Source organism: Chiloscyllium plagiosum, unplaced genomic scaffold, assembly GCF_037043375.1.
Source record: "Chiloscyllium plagiosum isolate Xiang-an unplaced genomic scaffold, Cpla_swu_hap1 HiC_scaffold_1, whole genome shotgun sequence".
NCBI lineage: Eukaryota > Metazoa > Chordata > Chondrichthyes > Orectolobiformes > Hemiscylliidae > Chiloscyllium > Chiloscyllium plagiosum.
Genome location: NW_028270139.1, coordinates 111,604,659 through 111,619,846, shown reverse-complemented (window position 1 = coordinate 111,619,846; position 15,188 = coordinate 111,604,659). Strand labels below are relative to the sequence as shown.

The 15,188-nt window shown below is 38.5% G+C and overlaps 1 protein-coding gene across 2 annotated transcripts in view; it reads left to right on the top strand.

The window, feature by feature from the left end:
- mtmr12 (myotubularin related protein 12) overlaps window positions 1–15,188 on the top strand; it is an 86,124-nt gene that overhangs the window by 48,889 nt on the left and 22,047 nt on the right. For both annotated transcript variants that reach the window (XM_043687449.2, XM_043687445.2), the window contains exons 8-13: window positions 1,864–1,939; window positions 3,564–3,670; window positions 8,497–8,627; window positions 9,133–9,211; window positions 12,237–12,307; window positions 12,587–12,756. In XM_043687449.2, coding sequence (XP_043543384.1) covers window positions 1,864–1,939; window positions 3,564–3,670; window positions 8,497–8,627; window positions 9,133–9,211; window positions 12,237–12,307; window positions 12,587–12,756 — 634 coding nt within the window. The remainder of the gene's footprint in view (window positions 1–1,863; window positions 1,940–3,563; window positions 3,671–8,496; window positions 8,628–9,132; window positions 9,212–12,236; window positions 12,308–12,586; window positions 12,757–15,188) is intronic.

Genomic DNA, 15,188 nt, shown 5'->3' with positions numbered 1-15,188 from the left:
TACCCTGGGGAAAAGACTGTGTCTATTTACTCTGTCCGTGCGCTTCATGATTTTATAATCTTCCACAAGGTCTCAGCCTCTGCTCCAGGGAAAATAGCCCCAGCCTATTCAGTCTCTCCCTATAGTTCAAACCCTCCAACCCTGGCAACACCCTTGTAAATCTTTTCTGAACCCTTTCAAGTTTCACAATAGGTGGAAAGGTTGCGATAGGAATACAAATAGCTCACAGCGATAATGATAGACTAAGAAAGGGGCAGAAAGTTGGCAAATGGAGTATAATGTAGAAAAATGTCAAGTTTGTTTTAGAAGTGAACACAAAAGAACAGCAATAATTAAATGGAGAAAAAATGACAAAAGCTGCAACATGAAGGGCCTTTGTGGGTATTTACGCAGAAAGCTAACGTAGCTGCAGCAGGTAATTAGGAAGATTAATGGAATGTTGGCCCTTTATTTCAAGGGAGTTGGAATGTAAGAATAGGGAAGTCTTACTTCAACTGTACAAGCTGCTGATGGGACCATATCTGGAGCACTGAGAGCATTTTTGGTCCCCTTAAAGATGTCATTTGAAGGCATTTCATTGAGGGTTCACTAGGATGATTCCAGTATGGAGGGATTGTTTTGAGAACAAAGGATAAACCGATTGGGATTTTACTCATTGAAATTTAGAAGAATGAGAGGTGATCTCTTTTTGAAACTTTTGAATTAGAGTCACAGCCATGGAAACAGGCCCTTTCATCCAAATTGCCTGCACTGACCAGAATCCCAATCTGATCTTGTCTCATTTGACCTATATCCATCCAAACCCTTACTATTCATATACTCATTTAGATGCCTTTTAAACATTATAAGTGGACTTGTCTTACAGACTTGACAGGGTAAATTGTGGGGGAGATAGCCTAGTGGTTTTATTGCTGGACTGTTAATCCAGAGACCCAGGAATATTCTGGGGACCCAGGTTTGATTCCCATCATGGCAAATTTTGAAATTTTAATTCAGTCAGAAAAAACACAAAAATCTGAAACTAAGAGCCTACTGATGACCATGAATCCATTGTTGGTTGTCAGGAAAAGCCTATCTGGTTCACTAATGTCCTTTTTAAGGAAGGAAACTGCTGTCCTGACCTGGTGTGGCCTATGTGTGACTCCCTCCCACAGCAATGCCTTATGGTTGACTCTTAACCATAAATGCTGGCCTTGCCATTGATATCCTCATCCTGTGAATGAATGAATAAAAAATTTCCCCTCCTGGGAGATTCTCTGACTAGAGTGCATAGTCTCAGAAGAAAGGGGCATCAGTTTAAGAGATTGAGATGAGAAGGAATTTCTTCTGTGGGTTGAGGTTATTTGGAACTCCTTTCCACAGAGCTGTGGGGGCAGAATCTTTGCATATATTTAAGACAGATTCATGATCAGTAGGGAATCTCTTCTGGGGAAAGGGCAGGAAAGTGGATGTGAGGGGTGTCTGAATGGCACAGCTGGTTTGAGTTTGAATGGTCTACACCTTTCCCAGTTCTAATGGTTTTATGGGAGAAGTTGAGAAATTTTAGTTATGTTTTGATTTCTTGGGTTTTGACACCCCCCCCCCCCCCCCCCCCCCCCCCCAAAAAAAAATCATAGTGATGGGAGCTGAATTCATAGTAGCTTTTAAAATGAAAGTGAAGTATACTGGAAAAGGATGAGGGACTAGGTGAAAAGTACAATTCTTTCTGTATATTTGGAGAAAATTTTATATCAAAATATTAAAAGGAAAGGAAGATATTTGAACTTCGCAACACCATGCACTTGCCGGAGTGAATTGTAGCCTATTTTGTCAAGTTCAGTAAATTCTGTGTTTTTAAAAGGAATTAATTTGTTTTTCTTCCAGACTTCCACAGTTCTTTGCTGTTCCTTTATCTGTTACTGATGATGACATAAAGAAATACAAAGGAAAAGGAATTCCTGTAAGTTTTTTGCTTTTTGTTTCTTCTACTTGCCCAACCGTAAACCTACCTTAGGTGCTGTCAGTAACTTCCTTTGTGATCTATGTTTTGTAAATCTCTCAACAGTTATTCACTGTTTTTCTCAAAGCCTTTGAAGAATTGAGTAGGTTAAACTTTTTTTAAGTGCATGTACACAGAATGGGCAGAAGTTGGAGCACTGAGAATGTGATAACTTTGCACAGAGTTAACGATTTTGCCACAAGTTATCTGTTAATTTGTAATGACTTTAACAAGATTCTTTTAAACTAAGACTATATACCACTACTGGGGGAAAAGTTCAAATTTAGGAAGGATGATGATGACTCCCAGTGATTTGATTTTACATCTCTTCCTGTGGCTTCACCCCTCCCTAACTCAAAGTTCATCCAGTTCTGCAACCTTCTGATTTCTATTCTCATCCAATTGTGCCCTCCACCAAGGGACAGCCAAGGGCCAGAGCTGTAAACTTCACCCCCCAACTATTTTATCTGGAGTAGGGAGACTGCCTTGTTGTACTATTTTTGTTTTGGCCCATTATTCAAAGCCTGAGTACCAACTGGAAATCTTGCTATGTGTAGGAAAGATCAATTGGCAGATCTGGGGAGTAGGTGAAAGGGAGGACTGCAGATGCTGGAGATCAGGGTCAAGATTAGAGTGGTGCTGGAAAAGCACAGCTGGTCAGGCAGCATCTGAAGAGCAGGAAAATCGCGTTTCGGGCAAAAGCCCTTCATCAGGAATTTGATTCTTTGATTCCTGGTGCCTGAAACGTTGATATTTTTTTCATTTTTTTTTTTGTTTTTTTTTCCTGCCCTCTGATGCTGCCTGTCCTGCTGTGCCTTTCCAGCACCACTCTAATCTGTCTCTGATCTGGGGAGTAGCTGTGCAAAAGAAGTCAGTTTAATTCGCAGGGAGCTGTCATTGCAAAGTGAGGGGGAGAACTGGGGGCTTCTGAAGATGTGTAGCCCAACCAGTGGTGATCTGAAAGAACTGAACCATTGTAGTTTGTCACAATTTATCTTCAAAATGGTATGGAATTTTAGTACTAAACTGGCACGATTACATAAGATTGTGCATGTGTTTGTGTCTGTTCCTGTATCCACTGCTGACTGAAGATTCCACTCCATACCTGTAACTTGCTGTTTACAATTCCTTCCATCTTGCGCACTCCACCAAGCTCTTGTGCATAGCACCCTCCTTTTTTAGCCATTGTTGTTAGAAGTATCTTTAACTACCAAATCCTACACTCTAATATTCATTCCTTAAACATTCATTCTTCATATGAAAATAGAAATTGTTTAAAATTCACAGCTTGTTAGACAGTATTTGTGGAGAGAGATACAGTTAACGATTGAGTTCAGTGGCCTGCCTTCAAATTCCATAATTTATTGCTCTTTAAATCTGTTTTCCTTTTTTTTTTTATATCTATGAAATGCTAAGGGTCCTATTTCTGAAATAAAGATGTTGTGTAACACATGAAGTGGATTTTGGACAGATAATGGTACATGTGTTGCAAGTTGACTGTCTCTATTATTTTAAATTTATACTTTTTTTTTTCCCCAAATAAAAGCCTATTACATTTTGATGTTTCTAAATAACCCACATGCAGCTTTGGTGTTGGTCTCATCCCAGTGGTTGTGCATTGCTGAAGATGACAGCTCTCCCTGAAGCAGCTGATGACAGTACTTCACAAATGGACAAAGGTTGGATTGAAAGGTTGGTAGCTAATCTTATTAATGGATAACTTATGATACACATTTGGAGTTCACATTGGGAAGGGTGTATTTTGCTGTGTAATGTGTACATTAAATTTTTCCTTCCTGTCACTGCTATGGAAAGTGTGATCAGTCTTGTCTGATTATAAATGCCACACTGTTCAAAATGTCTAAGCATAAGTAATTTAGTTGTTCTGTGTGCGTTCTCTTAACTGGAGAGTATGATGCAGAATCGGCATATATGTACACGACTGGCAGTTCATATTGGCTTGGATATATAAGGTACTTCTGCATGTGTGACACCTCTGGCCTTTCCCTGGGCTGTCTGATATTGAGGGTTTAATGTATTACCCCTTGAAATGTGCTGCTTCAAATTTCATTGCATGCCTCCACATGGACCTGTTGAGCTGCAGTTATTTTCTTAGAAGTGGTCTGTAATGCAGAAGTTTGTATGGCTCTTGTTTAGATTACTCTCGTACCATTTGTATTGAACATTTTTTGTTCATCCCGAGAGTTCTCCATAGATCTATTTGTGGTTTCTGTAATCGATCATACAGGCAACCATTACCTGGTTGAAATGTATCTGTTCTTATATGGCATGCAAGAACCAGCAAAAAGTGCTTAATTTCTTTGAAATTTGAAGCATAGTACAGGCAGTGACTTGTTAATGTCACCACTGTGATTGAGATGACCTTGCTAATCTGCATGAGCAAATCTCTTGTAATTTGACATGCCAATACATTGGTGTATTACTGCTTTTTAATTGAATTTAGAAAGAGGAATGGAATAATAATTGACAAAATGTAACACTGTTTGTGTATTCTTTAACAAAAGGCATTCTGCCTCCATATTTTCATACAACACCACAAATTTCTAGCTGCTTCATAAAGATGATTGCGCTTGTGAATTGTTATAGTTCATGATCTTGGAAATTGCACTATTTTGACCAAGTAGTCATGAAGATTAATAAAATATGCCCGAGTTGAAGGCAACGTAGTTTTAGTAGCAAATATCATTGACCTTTTTTTGTGATTGAGACCACAGGATTTGGAATTTACCTTTGTAAACCTTGCAGAGTGCTATAATGCATTTCATAACCGCAGGACTGTTAAGGGATCCAACCAAGCAAACTAATCTGTCCTGAATCTCTCAAACAAAATGTTGGAATCCTCAACAGATGGTGATCATCTCTGGATGAAAGAAAATGTTTTAGGTTAATGTGCCTTCAACAGAATCTTATTCTGTTACTGTCAGAATTAATTTCCTGCTGTGAGATTTAAATCCATATCTCTAAGGTGTTAACTTGGTCTTCTGGATTGCTTGTCCACTGAAATTACCACTGTGCCGTTGTGTTTCCAACTAACACAGATACATGTTGCCTCTTCTGCGCTCCATTTAGAATTGTATCCGTAATTTTCTGACTAAAATTAATTGCCTCTCATTTGTCGGCATTCAACTTCACCTGCCATCTTTCTGATCATCTGACCAGTTTGTCAGTTTGAAGTTCTGTACTGGCCGCCTCACATTACACAACATTAAGTTTCATATATTTCAGCAAACTTTGGGATGAAGGTTTTGGCCATTAATATGTATCAGGAAAAGCAAGGACCTCAACACTTTGGATACCTTCAGAATTCTACCTTTAGCCCAAAAACATCTTTTAACTGTTAGTCTTTGTATCCTGCTGTGAATTCCACATCCATGTTGAAACTGACAGTTATGCTGTGAGCTCCAACTTTGGGCACAAGTCAATTTTGTGGTATCAAATATCTTTTACAAATCAAAGTACATTATTATCAACTGCATTGCCCTTATCAACCCTCTGTTGCATCTTCCAAAAATTCTGACTCCATAGACGCAATTTTCCTTAAAGAAATAAATGCAGATTTTCTTTAATTAACCCACGTTTGTCCATGTGACAATTTTCTCATGATCAAATGGCCTGTCAGCTTGCTCGGCCATTCAATATTATCATGGTTGACCTTGGGTTTTAACAACTTTCCTGTTTGCTCCTACAATTCCTTGAGACTTGTTAATTTTTTTGGGTGAAAGTACTCTTTTCATTTTGGTCCTAAATGATCAACTACATAACCACATACTACATAACTACATAACCAGAGTCCCTAGCATGTGGACATGATCTCTACCACTTATATATCGAGCCTTTTCAGAATCTTAAGTTTCAAGAAGATTACCTATCATTCTTCTAAACTCCAGGAAATATAGACCCAAATTGATTCACGCTGCATTCAGGAAAACCCCCTCTACCAAAGGACTAATGTAATGAACCTTTCGTTTATTGTTACCCAATTTATTGTTTCCAGAAGTTTACCTGCCACGGAAGCTAAACTGACTGGCCTGTACTGAGGCTTATCCTTGCATCACTTTCTTTTGAACAAGGGTGTAATATTTGCAGTTTCCAATCTTCTGGCACCAACCCAAGCCCAAGGGAGACTGAAAAGTTTTGGATAGGGCTGCTGTAGTCTCCATGCTTCCCTCATTTATCCTTGGAGGCATTACATCATTACCATTAGGTATTGAAAGCTTATCCAATTTCACCACTTTTTCAATTTTAAAGCCTTGAAGTGCCTACATTTCCTCCCTTGTCACCGTGGTCATCATGCTTGGAAACATTGGTGTAAAGTTTTCACTTAATTCACAGCTGTGCCCACTGCCTCCATGTGCAAATTTCCTTTTTGGTCCCTAAACAGCTGTACTGGTTTTAAATATTAATTGCTGATACAAGTCTTTGGGATTCATTTTTTTTATGTTGGCTGCCAGTCTCTTTCCAAACTCCCTTGTTACTTCTCTTATTTACTTTATCACCTCCTCTCTGAACCTTCAGCCTGGTTCTCAGTTTTTTTTTTAACTTCTGACTAGCACACTTTTTTTTTCCCTTAATTTCTATATCTGGTCACCTCGGAACCTCCGGCTTTGCTTGCTCTATCTTTTCACTTTTGAGAGAATCCATTTTGCCAAAAGTTGTTCCTCTTTTGAGGGATTTGGGGTCCTTGTGTGTGAATCTCAAAGCTAGTATACAAGTTCAGCAGATAGTAGAAATAACAAATGTTGGATTTACTTCCAAGGGCATTGAGTATCAAAAGAGAGATCTTGTTAAAACAGTGCCAACAATGCATGTTCAATTGCTGCACTGGCTGAGGTCACCCTGAATGTCCCTCCTTCTCAGTGTTCTCTCTCTCCTTTCTTTCTCTCCCCCCCCCCCCCCCCCCCCCAAAATAAAATAAGCAATACCTGCGGCTCGTGACCCTCTCTTTTTTTGATTACACAAAGCTGACTGGTTCTCTGGGACTGGTTTTGACTTGACCTTGAATAGTTAGAACACATCAGGGGAATATTTTAAATGGTTTCGGTCCTCTTGTCTAAGGCAAGATATATTGGGCATTGAAGGCATTTCGTTAAGTTGATCCCAGGTATAGAGGGATTTTCTTTGAGGGGAAGTTGAGTAAGTAGGCCTGTACTCATTGGAGATTAGAAGAATGAGAGGTGACCTTATTGAAACGTGTAGAATTCTTAGGGGGCTTGACAGTAGATGGAGAGAGGTTGTTCCTTTTGTGGAAGACAAGACTAGAAGGCATAATCTCAGAATTCACTACACTCCAGGCACACTCATATGTACGTCAACCTTGATTTTTACTTCCTTTGTACTCTGACCCCTCCTAGCACCTGATACTTGGTTTGCTTTTGTTATGGTCTGCTAACCTATGATGTAAAGAAAAGTGATCAATGTATTTGTGCAGGAGATTTTTTTTTTTTTTGTTCCTTTTTACCCAACCTAGACTTGCACCCACTTCTCATTCTTACCAGAATGTGTTATTTCATTTATGTTTAATAACCTTTCCAAAATAGCAAATGAAGTTGATGTCCATGTGTAATTTGTTGCAGTTCTCCTCCGTATGACTATTGCCCTCACCCTACTTTGGTGTCATTGCACATTTAAAAATTATGCTTTTGATTCTAGAGTCAAATTGTTAAGGTAACCATGAACAGCAGTGGTTGTTACACACTCTTCCTTATGGAAGACCACTTCCTACTTTCTGCCACTCTACCAAACTGAGGTAGTTATCAGACCCAGTTTAACAGGTTTATTCTTCCCCAGTTTGGCGAGCTTGGTCAGAGACATTATTTGTTAGCACTTGAAGACCTTTTTTAAAACTTTTGCCCTCTAGATCCCAGAAGTACATACGGTGCCTTTGTTTCTACCCAGTAGTCGTCAACATGAAGTACCTATTTCACAGTTGGGAGGAATGGCACCTGGTACTAAAAGGACAAGAGCAGCAGATAAATGGGAACATCACCACCTGTAAATTCTCCTCCAAGGCACTCTCATCCACACTTCAAAATATATCACCATTACTTCAGTGTCACTGGGTCAGAATCCTGGAACTCCCTCCATAATGGCATTGTGGGTCTAGTTACACCAAATGGATGGCAGCAGTTCAAGAAGATGGCTCACCACCACCATCTCAAGCAAATAGGGATTGGCAATAAATGCTGGCAATAAACCTGTGAATGAGTTTCAAACATCGATTTTGTTTGAAGTAAGACCTTGCAATTTCATTTCACTACTTTATTTCTTGTTTATTTTTTCAATTTTAAAAATCTAGTCAATAATGGGGTATTCCAGTATTTTCCAGTGGACTCTGCCTCAGTAGATCTCTCCATTTGTTGGATATATGTACACCGAGGATGATTGTGTGCACGCAGCATTTGTAAGAAATATATAAAGTTTAAAATGCTCTGGTTCTACCCCTCACTTGCAAGGCTTTTACGAAACTAATGGTTCCATTCTCTGGTTTGGATTTGCAGGCAGCTCCAAATTCTTGGTGAAACCCATTCCGTGAATTACATGGTCAGGACTGAGATCCTTTCAGCCACTCTTCCAACTCTACAGGAAATACAGGCTTCTTACAGCAGGTTTAAGCAGTTGTTCCTTACAGGTAAACTCACTTTGTACATTGGAGCCACCTTTTGGACGGTGGTAATGGGTTTTACTTGCTTGTTAAATGTGTATGCTGTATATTATTATTAACAACATATTGTGGGTTAACTTTTAATTGTAATGTTTCAAGCATTGTGGAAAGTTAAAACTACAGTTGACATTTGGCAAATGTGGACCCTCCTGTATTACAATCCTTTCATGTTATGGAGTAATGGATTTGCATAGAGATATGCAGATTATTCACTATTTAACTAGACTGAGTCATAAATAATACAGGTTTCTTATTAATTTTATAAGAAAACTGTAAATTGATTTCAAACTAGCTATGTATTTGAATTAATTTCCAAAATTCCAAAATGTTTCAACATCATGCACAAAACTAACTTAATATTATTAGAAAATGTAGGCATTATGGTCTGAAATCAATATTGGTTCAGCCTGATAAACTATCTATTAATCTAGATATATTCATTGTTGTTCTCAATGCAATTGTTCTTGACCAGAAAATGCTTCTGAATTCTGGGAGACTGATATTAAATGGCTGTCTGCTTTGGAGAGTTCAAACTGGCTGGAAGTTATCAGGTTTGTGCATCTTTTGTATGTTATTCTTAAAACATGAATATTGTGTGGTCAGCCTTGTGAACCCATTGGTGTATTGGGTGGGATTGTTGCCAGCAGAAATACTTAATTCTGCAGTAATAAAGTTATTCCATTAATCTGGTCATAATTAAAGCCAACATCCCTTTTTATTGTTCTGACGAAGGGTTCCTCGATCTGAAACCTTAATGCTGATTTCTCTCCTCCAATGCTGTCGGACCTGCTGAGCTTGTCCAGCAATTTGTTTTTATTTCTGATTTACAGCATCCGCAGTCCTTTTGGTTTTGATCCCTTTTTATACTTTGTGCTCATCATAATGAGATTATATTGAAAATATGAAGCGATACAACATATTATGCTAGTTGTTAAAACTTTGTTTTTTCCTTTTTGCTAATCTACTGTAGGAGCATTAAACAGCTTAAGTTTTCTGGGGGTGGGGGGGGGGGGGGAAGTACTGTTCTTAGCTGCTTCCTGTGGCTCTCAATTAGCAAAACATTTGCTTGTTCAATTGCTGTTCAGCTTTATTTAATTTTGTATTTATAGTAATTATAAAATTTACTTTGCTCTCATTTAAGAGATTTTAGAATATTCCATGCTAAGTTAGTTACAAATAATTCCTTAAAAGTGAAGAATGGCCCAGCATTAAATGCAATTCACAAATTTGGAACAGAAAGCTGATCTCTGTAATGATCATGTAATGATCCCCAAATACAATAATTCTAAATCCTGTCTGATTCACTAATTTCCTTTAGTGAAAGAAATCTGCTGCCCTTGTCCAGTCCACCGTACGCATGACTCTGGATCGACAGCATTAATGTGGTTGGTTCTTAACTGCTCTCAGAAATTGCTTAGCTAGCCACTCCTTTAAGAATAGTGAGAGATGGGCAACAAATGCTGCCCTTGCCAGTAACGTTCACATTTCATGAAAGAATAAAGAAATATATATATTGTTTCTGTACACTTGTATTTTTCAGTAGTGTATACTTGCATGTTGAATCATAAAATCCTGTACCTTAAAATTGAAGAATGTCCCACCATTCAATGCAAAATGTTGGCAAGAATTCAAGAGGGTACTCAATGAATGGCAGAATGCCACTGTTCTGGTCTCCACACCTGTAAAATGGATTTAATTATACTAGAGGGGGTGCAGAGGTGACTCACTCAGATGTTGCCTGGGTTGGAGCACTTTAACTATGAAGAAACATTGGATAAGCTCAGGTTGTTTTGTTTTTGAGCAGAGAAGGTTGAAAGGAGAGCTGAGACGAGTGTACAAGATAAGGGGTGTGGACAGGATGAATGCAAATTAGCCATTCCTGTTAGTTGAAGGGTCAATAACGAGGGCATAATTGTAAGGGTGAAAAGTCATTTAGAGGGGATTTGAATGGTTTTTTCACTCTAGTGTGATGGGGGTCTGGAATGCACTGCCTGTTGAGGGTAGTTGAGGTGGGCAATCTGAGTTTGGATGAGTGCTTGAAATGTCATAACATGTAAGCTATGAGACTCATTTAGGTTTAGTGTCGCTTTGATGGCCACAGGTCCTCCTTTTTTACTGAATGATTGATTCTATGAAGTGAAGCTAGATGATTTTCAGACTGGTTCGGAACCTTTATTTAATAAGATTTATTGGTAGTGTCTTTTATCATGATGCTTTAACTTTCAATTGGGTTTTTGTTTAACCTTTCCTGTTTTTTTTTCCCCCAAATACATTACACTTCTGTTGCTTTGTGTCATAATGTGGTTGCCATTACAAAAGGCTGAGGCTTGGATGATGCAATTCATTCTTTCACTGCAAACTTCACATTATAAAATTTTGTTCTTGTGATACAGGAAACAGGACTGAACCATGAAAGGGCTTGCATTAATATAGTGCCTCTCATAGCCTTGGTCACACCAAATCACTCCAAGTCACCTGAAATACTTTTTGAACTATTATCCTTGTCGTAGTGTCAAACAAGCCAAGAATTAAGTGAGCAACATGAACTCCCAAGCGTTTTTTCTACCACATCAGCACCAGCATTCTTCCATTTCAAATCTGATAATACTTCAATAGCCCATTTTATGAAATTTCTAGGTATCAGGGCAGTGGGTAACGTAACAGGAAAGTCGCCTCCAAGACTGAAAAACTTTGAATAGGTCACATTATTTTGCAATGATATTTTTTCTTTTCCCTTTACTCCTCCTTGCCTGAAGATTTAGACGACAGTAGGAGTATATGTTCAAATAGCTGTCTTGCACTTTTGCTTTTTTATAAAAATTGGTCATTCAAGAAATGTGGGTGTCACCTCAGGTGACCTTAAATTAAAATACTCATTTGCAATATATTGCACATAGTTTACAGCACAAGAAGGCACAAGAATCCAATTGTACTAACCTTGTCCTGTACCAGAAGAATTTCTGGCAAAGCTCTCTCATGAAATTGAGACCGGTTCTCTGGAGAGCCTGGTGGAATGGTCGAATAGGGGGTGGGTCCTTTGCATATGTAAATTAGGGGTCTAATACCTGTTTTGTGATTTTGTTTTTCTCTCAAGGTAAACATCAAGCTGCACCACTCAGGATTGTTTAGAGGCTACCAACCAAATGTAAAACTATTTATTTTCTAATGCAAATTTTTAACATTTTACTTATGGAACATTAGGAGTCATACAACATATGGTCTCCTCTTAACAATTGTTGCTATTTCGTCCCAGACTTTTTTGTTATTGCTGTCCAAGCATGTTTAGAGAGTCTGAACGTTGGTCTACATGTGAGCTGCATGGATTTGCAGCAGTGCTGGCAGCTTGTGTAGAAAGTATGGGCCATGGGCCAATATTGACCCTAGCTTTTTGTCTCTATATATGTGCTTTTTCACAAGCAGTGCCCATATATTTATCGACCCATGGTCTCTTGCTGGTAAAAGAATTGAAGGACAACCGGAAGAGGGCATTAATATGTTTAGAATTTCTTGTGCTCATTTTAAAAAAAAAAGAGACAAGTGGTCAAAAATATTTAATTGAAATGTGTTCCTTCACAGACAATGTCTGAAGAAAGCCTTGGATATTGTTGAATGCCTGGAACATAAAAACACAACAGTGGTGCTTATGGGTAAGGAAGAGTTTGGTTACTTTTTCTTTTGCGTGACATTGAATTCTTACAATATTGAAATATTTTAAGATCGGAATGTAATGTGGAAGGTACGAATTAATTTCTGTAAATTTTGTTGACTTTATTTCATCCTAACACTTTTATTTAAAATAAAAACTTTTTTTAAAGGAATGAAGTTCTGTTCAATTTTTTTTCCTCATTTCCCCAGCCAGAATTGCTTTTCCTTCACATCAGAAAGCCCATTTTAAGTGTGTTCTTGTCTTTTTTTTTCCCTCTCAGAAGAGAATTGCTGTGATCTGTGCTGTCTGATTGCAAGTATAGTCCAAGTGATCATAGACCCACATTTTAGAACAATATCTGGTTTCCAAAGTTTAATTCAGAAGGAATGGGTGATGGGCTGCTATTGTTTTCTGGACAGATGTAATCTTCTGCGAAACAATGATAAAGAGGTAAGGTTGGAATAATTAAGCTTCATAAACAATTTCTCTGAAATGCTAAATTTAACTTAGTCAGCCGTGTCTGATGTTAATGTACGATGTGACTTTTGTAGTATATTAAATGAATGTCATTTTTTATGCAAATTGTTTTAAATATATTCTTTATTTTTTGACTGAGGCAAGATGTGAATAAAAGTCTTAAGCTGAGGTGCAGTAGCACACGCTCTCAATTATCAGATTGGGTCATGTTTATCAAATTTCTGTGCACCAAACAAAATGGTAACATTAATCTGTCTGAGTGACTACTTTTTGATATCTGCATAGCCTGAGGTGATTTGTTAAATAGAAAACATATCTCAAACCTAATTTGAGGTACTTCTAACATCTTCCATTTGATTTTGAAGTAATGTGTTGTATATGGAGGAAATGTTGTTTGTTTCACAATGAGTTCCTTATTCTTGCACTTTTTTCCAAGTAGTATGATCTAATATGATCTTGGTTGGGACATAGTGAGGAAGTAGGAAAAGCTTCATCGAGTTGCTACCACTTATGACATAGGCAGCTTGCTGACTTTTTTAGGGGTTTGTAGTTAGAAAGTTTTACTTACTGGAAGTAAACTGAATCATAACCTTCAGCCAAGGTATCAATGAGAATTTTTAATTCCACAAGTCTTTTTTGCTTTAAGTACTTTAAGTCTCCATAGGACTGAATATTTGATAAGCTTGTATATTTTGTTACTTTAAATTACTGGAAGCAGTCAACTAGATTTGTCAGTGTCTAGAGATAGAAACAGTTGTATTTCAAGTTGATGACTTTTAATTGGAGGAAGAATGAGCAAGTTTTCAAGCTTGTAGAAATTCACAGGTACATAAAATGAACAAATGAGCATTCTGATGGAGTGAGTGTAAGAATGATAAAATTGCAAACTACCTTGATAAATCAGGTACAAAAACACAAAATGAGCTCAAGGAGGTGTAAATGGTTACAAAGCAACAGTGCAAAAGAGAAGTAATGGAAAATCTGCAATGGAGGACAAGAGCCTGTGGCCCAGGAGCATGCAGATGTAAAGCCGTTGGACCTTAAGGTTGTGGGTCATTTTGACCCTGTACCAACAGTGGAATTCCATGCAAAGAACCAGCTCACATATGAATATCTGGGAGTGAAAGTGATGTAGCTATCCTCCAATTATAGAGTCATGGAGACAGAAACAGACCCTTTGGTCCAACTCATCCACGCCAACCACAAAACCCAACCTAAGCTAGTTCCATTTGCTAGCACTTGGCCCATATCCCTCTAAACCCTTCCTATTCATATACCCATCCAGATGCCTCATAAATGCTGTAATTGTACCAGACTCCACTACTTCCTCTGGCAGCTCATTCCATACACGTACCACCCTCTGCGTGGAAAGTTTGCTCCTTAGGCCCCTTTTTATATCTTTACACTCTCACCAGAAACCTATGCCCTCTAGTTCTGGACACCCCCACTTTGTCTATTTATCCTATCCATGCCCCTCATTATTTTATAAACCTCTATCAAGTCACCCCTCAGCCTCTGACCCTTCAGGGAAAACAGCCCCAGCCTATTCAGCCTCTCCCTATAGCTCAAATCCTCCAACCCTAGCAACATCCTTGTAAATCTTTTCTGAACCCTTTTTAAATTTCACAACTGAGACCAAAATTGCACGCAATTTTCCAAAAGTGGCCTAACTAATGTCCTGTACTGCCGCAACATGACCTCCCAACTCCTACACCTAATACACTGACCAATAAATTAAAGCATACTAAATGCTGCTTTCACAATCATACCTACCTGTGACTCTACATTTAGGGAGCTTTGTTCAGCAACAGTCCCTAGGACCTTACCATTAAGTGTATAAGTCCTGCTAAGATTTGCTTTCCCAAAATGCAGCACCTCTCATTTATCTGAATTAAACTGCCACATCTGCCACTCCTCAGCCCATTGGCCCATCTGATCAAGATCCCATTGTAATCTGAAGTAATCCTCTTCGCTGTCTACTACGCCTCCAATTTTGGTATCATCTGCAAACTTATTAATGAGACGACCTATGTTCACATCCAAATTATTTATATAAATGACGAAAAGTAGAAGACCCAGCACCAATCCTTGTGGCATTTCACTGGTCACAGGCCTCCAGTCTGAAAAGCAACCCTCCACCACCACCCTCTGTCTTCTACCTTTGAGCCAGTTCTGTATCCAAATGGTTAGTTCCCCCTGTATTCATGAGATCTAGCTGTGCTAACTAGTCTCCCATGGGGAACCTTGTCAAATGCTTTACTGAAGTCCATATAGATGACGTCCACTGCTCTGCTCTCATCAATCCTTTGTTCTTCAAAAACCTCAATCGACTTCATGAGACATGATTTCCACCACACACAGCCATGTTGACAATCCCTAATTAGTCCTTGCCTTTCCAAATACAT